This window comes from Rhinopithecus bieti, unplaced genomic scaffold (genome assembly GCF_001698545.2).
Source record: "Rhinopithecus bieti isolate Rb0 unplaced genomic scaffold, ASM169854v2 scaffold_9383, whole genome shotgun sequence".
Classification (NCBI taxonomy): Eukaryota; Metazoa; Chordata; class Mammalia; order Primates; family Cercopithecidae; genus Rhinopithecus; species Rhinopithecus bieti.
The window spans coordinates 2,042,014-2,051,371 of NW_016806471.1; the positions used below are offsets into that span (position 1 = coordinate 2,042,014).

The 9,358-nt window shown below is 40.7% G+C and overlaps 1 protein-coding gene across 2 annotated transcripts in view; it reads left to right on the forward strand.

Moving 5' to 3' along the window:
- Positions 1-9,358, forward strand: part of KIF11 (kinesin family member 11) — a 70,406-nt gene that overhangs the window by 10,562 nt on the left and 50,486 nt on the right. For both annotated transcript variants that reach the window (XM_017876750.1, XM_017876751.1), the window contains 7 exons: positions 1,181-1,313; positions 1,532-1,629; positions 2,068-2,146; positions 3,991-4,176; positions 4,314-4,438; positions 8,404-8,494; positions 8,737-8,979. In XM_017876750.1, the coding sequence (XP_017732239.1) occupies positions 1,181-1,313; positions 1,532-1,629; positions 2,068-2,146; positions 3,991-4,176; positions 4,314-4,438; positions 8,404-8,494; positions 8,737-8,979 (955 nt within the window). The remainder of the gene's footprint in view (positions 1-1,180; positions 1,314-1,531; positions 1,630-2,067; positions 2,147-3,990; positions 4,177-4,313; positions 4,439-8,403; positions 8,495-8,736; positions 8,980-9,358) is intronic.

Here is a 9,358-nt window from a genome sequence, read left to right on the forward strand (position 1 = left end):
TTTCACCGTGTTAGCCAGGATGGTCTCGATCTCCTGACCTCGTGATCCGCCCGTCTCGGCCTCCCAAAGTGCTGGGATTACAGGCTTGAGCCACCGTGCCCGGCCTAGGGTTTTTCTTTGTCAGGAGATTTTTGGTGAGTGAGTCCATCTCTTTACTGGTTATACCTCCATGTGTCTTCTCTCTTATTTTCTTAGTCCATTTAGCTAGAAGCTTGTCAATTTTATCCTCTTGAAGAACCAACTTTTGATTTCATTGGTTTTTCTCTTCTCTTTTTTATCTCTGCTCTAGTCTTTATTATTTCTTTCCTTCTGCTGCATTTGTATTTAGTTAGTTCTTCTGTTTCCAGTTCCTTAAGTTGTAAAGTTAGGGTGTTGATGTGAGATCTTTCTTGCTTTTTTTTTTTTTTTTTTTTTTTTTTTTTGAGACGGAGTCTCGCTCTGTCGCCCAGGCTGGAGTGCAGTGGCCGGATCACAGCTCACTGCAAGCTCCGCCTCCGAGGTTTACGCCATTCTCCTGCCTCAGCCTTCCGAGTAGCTGGGACTACAGGAGCCCGCCACCTCGCCCGGCTAGTTTTTTGTACTTATTAGTTGAGACGGGGTTTCACCGTGTTAGCCAGGATAGTCTCAACCTCCTGACCTAGTGATCCGCCCTCTCGGCCTCCCAAAGTGCTGGGATTACAGGCGTGAGCCACCGCGCCCAGCCAAGCAGATTTTAAGAATAGGAGAAATGGAATTCTGAAAAACAAGTTTGGCATTTTTACAAGTTAAAACCTGTTAGTGGCTTGGCACAGTGTCTCACATCTGTAATACTAGCACCTTGGGAAGCTGAGGTGGGATGATCACTTGAGCCCAGAAGTTTGAGACCAGCCTGTGCAACACAGTGAGACCCCAATCTCTACCGTCAAAACAAAACAATTCTATTAGTATCTACTCTAAGAAGCTGCCGGAATTGTAATGTCTTACATATCTTTGAACATTTACAAAATTATATTTGTGAAACTTGAGACACTTACAATTTTACTGTCTGCTTTAGCCGTATCATTTAGTCCTGATTTAATCCCCATCACCAACAATGTGGTCAGAACTTCGCGTTTTTCTTGACAAATGTAGTTAGTGAAAATGTCGTTGATAACCTGAGAACTAAGAGCTCTTGAATGACTTTGTGTATTTCTTTTTATAGACCATTTAATTTGGCAGAGCGGAAAGCTAGCGCCCATTCAATAGTAGAATGTGATCCTGTACGAAAAGAAGTTAGTGTACGAACTGGAGGATTGGCTGACAAGAGCTCAAGGAAAACATATACTTTTGATATGGTAACATATGGTGCAATTTATTGATTATCCACTAATGTAAAATAATTTTAATATACATATTTTACCTGGAAAATGGTGTATACTTAGGAATTTCACTTGTCTCTTTGAATTGTCAGATGGCTTCTAGTGGGCTGAATTATGAATTAATTAACATACGAAAAACAAAATTATTAAAATGAGTAATTTTGAGTTTTTTTTTTAATTCTTTTTTTTGATAGGTGTTTGGAGCATCTACTAAACAGATTGATGTTTACCGAAGTGTTGTTTGTCCAATTCTGGATGAAGTTATTATGGGCTATAATTGCACTATCTTTGCGTAAGTAAAACAGTGTTTTTTCAGATTTATGAAAAAGCTTAAATGCGTGTGTTTTTTTTTGTTTGTTGTTTGCTTTTTGAGACGGAGTTTCACTCTTGTTGCCCTGGCTGGAGTGCAATGGCGCAATCTTGGCTCACTGCAACCTCTGCCTCCTGGGTTCAAGCAATTCTCCTGTCTCAGCCTCCCAAGTAGCTGGGATTACAGGCGCCTGCCACCACGCCTGGCTAATTTTGTATTTTAGTAGAGACATGGTTTCACCTTGTTGGCCAGGCTGGTCTCGAACTCCTGACCTCAGGTGATCTGCCTACCTTGGCCTCCCAAAGTGTTGGGATTATAGGCGTTAGCCACTGCGCCTGGCCTGTTTTTTGTTTTTTAGTCTATCACTAAGAGTCATATGGGTGTGTTTCCTTTTGATTTAACACTTGTTAATCTTTACAGGTATGGCCAAACTGGCACTGGAAAAACTTTTACAATGGAAGGTGAAAGGTCACCTAATGAAGAGTATACCTGGGAAGAGGTATTTATTGTTTATAATATACTTTTATCTCTAATGTGGCTGAAATTTAACTGTATAAAACTTGTTTGAGGGCCTCTGTCTTGAAATAGAGAAGATCAAAATACCTATGTCAAAATGAACTTAGGATAAACCACTACTACAGTAAAATTAAAGTGCATGGTATGACTCCTGTTTAAGAAACAGCCTCAATGGAAGAGGAAGGACCAATATATATGGCACAGTTATGTCATAAAAGAGGGGTCTATTTACGACAGAATGGTTGGAGCAGAATATTGTAGAAAAGTTGGAATATGAATGAGGCTCGAAGGCAGGGAGGTCTTTGTCCTGAAGGAATGGGTCTCAGAAAGTTAGCATGGCCAGGGGAAGTATAGTACTTTATTCATGATGATCTTAAGTGTTCAATAAATTAAGATGAATGTATTGTTTAATATTGCAGGAAGCATATACTACATTTTACAAAGATTTCCATGAATTTAAGTGAGTTTAATAACTATGGGAGAGAACCAATACTGGAAGAAAGTTGAAAGAAGAACAAGACAAGTTGAACTAGAGCTGAAGTGTTACAACTTTTTATAAAAAGTTTAGTTTTAAACTTAGTAATGTGTTTAAATTTAAATGAGTTTAATAACTAGTTAATTGGCCTGGTGCAGTGGCTCATGTCTGTAATCCAAGCACTTTGGGAGGCCAAGGCGGGCGGATCACCTGAGGTCAGCAGTTCGAGACCAGCCTGGCCAACATGGTGAAACCCCATCTCTACTAAAAATACAAAAATTAACTGTGTGTGGTGGTGCATGCTTGTAATCCCAGCTACCCGAGGGGCTAAGGCAGGAGATTCACTGGAACCCAGGAGGTAGATGCTGCAGTGAGCTGAGGTGGTGCCACTGCACTCCAGCCTGGGCAACAGAATGAGACTCTGTCTCAAAAAACAACCAAAAAGCTAGTTAATTTTGCAAAAAAAAATTTATCTTATATATTTTTTTAAATTTTAAATTGATGGGGTCCTACTGTGTTCCCCAGGCCAGTCTTGAACTCTTGGGCTTCAGGAGTCCTCCCACCTCAGCCTCCTGAGTAGCTGGGATTAGAGACACATACTACCTTGCCCAGCCAGTTTTCCAAATTATTGAAAGTTGGGTAGAACCTTTTTTCTAGTGGTTACATAATTGAGTCATTAACTTCCTTTACATATATGGATAATAAAGTTATGAATTGTAACCGTAGGAGATATGGAATAGGCTTAAGGCATAGTTTCGTTGGGCAGAATTATTGAACTTGGCTTTTTTTTTTTTTGAGAAGGAGTCTCGCTCTGTCGCCCAGGCTGAAGTACAGTGGCTCAATCTCGGTTCACTGCAACCTCCACCTCCCGGGTTCAAGTGATTCTCCTGCCTCAGCCCCGAGTAGCTGGGACTACAGGTGCATGCCACCAAGCCCGGCAAATTTTTGTATTTTTATTACAGATGGGGTTTCACCATATTGGCCAGGATGGTCTTGATCTCCTGACCTCGTGATCCACCTGCCTTGGCCTCCCAAAGTGCTGGGATTACAGGCGTGAGCCATCACGCCTGGCTGAACTTGGCTTTTTAAGTAGATAGGTTCCATTGGTTTCTATGTAATGCTCAGGCATGAAGATGGCTAAGAAGTGTGACAGGTTTATGGAGCGTGTGAAGACTACTATTGAACAGATTGTTGTAAATGACTTCTCTAACATTAGCTTAGTTGTTTCTTTTTTTTATTTTAACCTGCTTTGCCATACTTATGTTTAAATATATTATAAAGGAGGCCCATGTATTTTAACTGCCACCGTAAATGGCATTCTTCCTTTATATTAGTCCTTATTATAATTTCAGGATCCCTTGGCTGGTATAATTCCACGTACCCTTCATCAAATTTTTGAGAAACTTACTGATAATGGTACTGAATTTTCAGTCAAAGTGTCTCTGTTGGAGATCTATAATGAAGAGCTTTTTGATCTTCTTAATCCATCATCTGATGTTTCTGAGAGACTACAGATGTTTGATGATCCCCGTAACAAGGTAATTCAGTCTTTGAGAATGAAATGTCTCTGAATTTTAATGTGTGAGGCTTTGAGAAGTCAGAGAGAGAGAGAAAATGTGTGTGTGTGTGTGTGTTTTAACCAATCTAATGGATGTTCTTTTGGTATTTTGGTCAGAGAGGAGTGATAATTAAAGGTTTGGAAGAAATTACAGTACACAACAAGGATGAAGTCTATCAAATTTTAGAAAAGGGGGCAGCAAAAAGGACAACTGCAGCTACTCTGATGAATGCATACTCTAGGTAAGAAAGCCATAGTCTCTTTCCTAGCCCCATTTTCTTTTAAGAAGAATTAGAAACTTGGAGAAAATCAAATTGGGGTGGGTCAGGGTATGTGAGTCACGTACCTAGATTTTGTGTTATAAGGAGGGGTCGTTGGTAATTGGCTTGAGATTTACAGGGAAGGAACCAATATTGGAAGAATGTTGAAAGGAGAACAAAGATAAGTTGAACCATAGCTGAAGTATTAAACTTTTTTTTTTTTTCTTTTTTGAGACCAAGTTTTGCTCTTGTTACCCAGGCTGGAGTGCAGTGGCACAATCTCGACTCACTGCAACCTCTGCCCACCAGGTTCAAGCAATTCTCCTGCCTCAGCCTCCTGAGTAGCTGGGATTACAGGTGCCCACCACTAGCCTAGCTAATTTTTGTATTTTTGGTAGAGATGTGGTTTCACCATGTTGGCCAGGCTGGTCTCGAACTCCTGACCTTAGGTGAACCACCTGCCTTGGCCTCCCAAAGTGCTGAGATTACAGGTGTGAGCCACCGCACCCAGCCTAAACTTTTTTGAAGTAGAAGAATCCTTTTATTCTAGTGACATCATATATGGAAGCCCAGGATAAAATGTGGCTGCTATAGTTGATTTTGGAATGGGACGCTCTGAGGCTTACCTCCTTAGCCTTATGAAGGGGTCCCTAAGGCACTTTTGTGGAGCCCCCTAGTGATGTTAGAATATAGTTTGAAAACCCTTGCATTGGATAAGGATTAGAAGAAGTCAGGTCTTTTAAAATGTAGAATAAGTCAGGTCTTTTAAAATGGCTTCATTTTAATGTGGGAGACAGATGGTCACTAACACTGGCTTTCATGGGGTGAAAGGGATGATTTTTTTCTCTCTAAATATCTTTTACTGAAATTATAAAAATTTCCTTTTAAAAATCTGGGTTTATTTCCTCTCTCTATTCATTGGCCAATACTTAAAATCACCTGTCACTAAATTTACGTAGTTAGGAAACTCCTTTTTTTCTTCGTGGGAAGACCCCTACAGGGACAAAATTTCCAAATTCTAAAATTCGCTTTACTGAAAACGGGTGTGTGTGTGTGTGTTTTGGTGTGTGTGTGTGTGTTGTGTGTGTGTGTGGTCTTGAAGGAACATCGCACCCTGTGATACGACACCAAGCAGCAGATGGGAATTAGATATTTTGGTGTGTCAGTCTCAGGTTTCGCAGTTAATTCCAGTATGTGACTTTTGGGTAAAATACAAGTTGAATTTTATCTGCATATCAGTTCTCCTGAGCTACAAAAATTATATGTTAGGATTCAAGTCTCTTTCTTTGCTGGCTTGTGGTTGAAAATTTCTATAAAATGGCCATAGGCAATTATAGGTTGCAACTCTAAAAAAGGTTGCATTTAAAGGAAAAAAAAGAAAAATTATTAACATAAACAAGTGATTAAAGATCATGGAATTTTGGGGATCTCAAAATTTTAATTTAAACTTTTCAACATTAATGGCTTTCCCAATAAAATGGGAAATCTTTATTCTGGGTTGGATTTATGACTTAATTTTCATGTAGGGAATTTTGAGACAACTGAACTGCAGACTAGGTAAAATTTTCTTTAGGTTACATTTCACCTAAAGTATTAAAATTTCAATTTTTCTTTTTTTATATGTAGACTTTGTATATAAGGTCACTTTTTTCATGAATGTATGTGACAAAGAGGAGAAGGCTAATTTCAGTTTTTCGCCAAATTTAGAGCTAGCGTCGATGCTTATTTATATTATTGCCTATCTGGATTAGGAATGGTCAGAAAAACATTGAGATGAATATTTATTATTATTATTATTAATTATTTATTTTTGAGACGCAGTTCTTGGCCTTCTGTTCCCCAGGCTGGGCAGGGTGCGTGGCCAGGATCTCAGCTCACTGCAGCTTTCCGCTCCCGCAGTTTTTACGCCATTCTCCTGCCTCAGGCCCCCGAGAGCTGGGACCTATAGGCGGCCCGCCACCTGTGCCTGGGCTAGCTTTCTTTGTTGTATTTTTTCAGTAGAGAACGGCCGGTTTCACCGTGTTAGGGCCAGGATGGTCTCGACTTCTCCTTTTGACCTCGTGGATTGCCGCCCGTCTCGGGGCCTCCCAAAAGGTGCTAAGGCTTGAGCCACCGCGCCCGGCCTAGTATTATTATTATTATTTTTTGAGACAAAGTCTCTCTCTGTCCCCCAGGCTAGAGTGAAGTGATGCGATCTCCACTCACTGCAAGCTCCGCCTCCCGGGTTCATGCCATTCTCCTGCCTCAACCTCCCGAGTAGCTGGGACAACAGGCGCCCACCACCACGCCCAGCTAATTTTTTGTATTTTTTAGTAGAGACGGGGTTTCACTGTGTTAGCCAGGATGGTCTTGATCTCCTGACCTCGTGATCTGCCCACCTTGGCCTCCCAAAATGATTACAGGCGTGAGGCACCACGCCCGGTGGAGATGAATATTATAATTCAGATTTATAGTTTGCATTTATGTTTTTCCTTGTATCTTCCTCCTTTTCTGTAATTTTAAATAATTTAAATAATTTTTATAAAAATGCTACTTGGCTGGGCACAATGGCTCACACCTGTAATCCCAGCACTCTGGGAGGCCAAGGTGGGCGGATCACTTGAGGTCCGGAGTTCGAGACCAGCCTGGCCAGTGTGGTGAAACCCAGTCTCTACTAAAAATACAAAAACTAGCTGGGCGTGGTGGCGTGTGCCTGTAATCCCAGATACTTGGTAGGTTGAGTCAGGAGAACTGCTTGAACCCAGGAGGCAGAAGTTGCAGTGAGCTGAGATCGAGCCATTGCACTCTAGCCTGGGCAATAAGTCTCAAAAAAAAAAAAAAAGATACTTAATTTTTTGTTTAAGTAACATGAAAGTACAAAGAAGAAAATTGAAACTTACCAGATTCTCTGTCAACTGTCAATGATATTAACAAACATGATAATGTTCACTAAATGCCATTGGATACAGATAGAATGTCTTTGGTCATCTGTATAATTTTTTTCCCCCTAAGATAAAAGCAGAGTATTTGGTTTTTTTGGTTTGTTTTTTTGCTTGTTTGTTTTTTTTTCCAAGACAATGTCTTACTTTGTCACCCAGGCAAGAGTGCAGTGACTCAGTCATGGCTTACTGCAGCCTTGACCTCCTGGGCTAAAGTGATCCTCCCACCTGAGCCTCTAGGGTAGCTGTAACTGTAGGAGCATACCACCACGCCCAGCTAATTTTGAAATTTTTTTGTAGAGATGGCAGTCCCACTATGTTGCCCAGGCTGGTTTCGAACTCCTGGGTTGAAGTGACCCTCCTACCTTGGCCTCCCGAAGTGTTGGGATTACAGGCATGAGCTACCACCCCTGGCCTGAATATCAGTATTTAGCATAAGGTAGACTTTTGAACATTTTATAATCTAGCAGTGATGATCTTGTAGTGTTTTAGTAATCAGGCTGTTTACTATTTCTGCTGTTAGGGGATAGGAGTCACCTATTTCTGATGACAGTCTCAAAACAGAGAAGTGTACTTGTGCATGTACACAACAGCTGACATGGATGGGGAGGTGGAAGAGTGAACTAATGCCTTGCTTGGTACCATTTGAATTTACGGTAATGACATACTTCAAATGGTTCTTATGAATAGCAGATTGCAAGCCATCTCTTCTTGACATACCAGGCAAATGTTTCGACTCCACCCACATCCAGCTTTCAGAGGTGCCTCAGGATTCTAAGTCTTTTAGAGTTTTTTTTCAGATAGCTTCTTATTGATGCCGCATTTGCAGGCAATAGATAGGAGAAAACAAAATCCTAATCACTGTTCTATCCATCTCCTATCTTCCAGAATATTCTTGATACCTCCTGTCTGATGTTATCTTTCTCTACCCATGTGGATTTAGATCTTCCTTTCCTATTTTCAGTATTTCAGAAGCAGGAAATGCTGTTTTACATTATAATGACTGGGCAACTTGATATTGTTTTCTAGTCGTTCCCACTCAGTTTTCTCTGTTACAATACATATGAAAGAAACTACGATTGATGGAGAAGAGCTTGTTAAAATTGGAAAGTTGAACTTGGTAAGCATCCACCTTAATACTACTGTTTCACTCTTAAACACCTTATCGAGCAGCTTGAAATTTTGCGCTTGAGACAAAGTTTTTGTGGTCACTGGGTGATTAGCTTTGTAGTGGGAGAACAAATTTGTTAATTACAGAAAAATTATTTTGCTGACTATTTAATACATTATGTATACTGTAAGAATGAAAGTCTTTGAATCCAAATCCAATAGACTCACTTTTATTTTATTTTGAAATTAAAGGTTGATCTTGCAGGAAGTGAAAACATTGGTCGTTCTGGAGCTGTTGATAAGAGAGCTCGGGAAGCTGGAAACATAAATCAATCCCTGTTGACTTTGGGAAGGGTTATTACTGCCCTTGTAGAAAGAACACCTCATGTTCCTTATCGAGAATCTAAACTAACTAGAATCCTCCAGGATTCTCTTGGAGGGCGTACAAGAACATCTATAATTGCGACAATTTCTCCTGCATCTCTCAATCTTGAGGTAAGCCCTTTGAAAGCAAGCTGCAAGTGTAGAAGCTGTAATTCTTATTTAGCTATTATATATTTTAAAAGTTCATTTACTAGGCTGGGCATAGTGACTCACACCTGTAAACCCAGCACTTTGGAAGTCCGAGGTGGGTGGATCATTGAGCTGAGGAGTTTGAGACCAGCCTGGGCAACCTGCCGAAACCCTGTCTCTACCAAAAATACAAAAAATTAGGTGGGTTTGGTGGTGCACACCTGTGGTCCCACCTACTTATGGGGCTGAGGTGGGAGAATCATTTAAGCCTGGGAGGCGGAAGTTGTACTGAACTGAGATCATGCCACTATACTCCAGCCTGGGTGGCAGAGGGAGGACCCCATCTCAAAAAAAAAAAAAA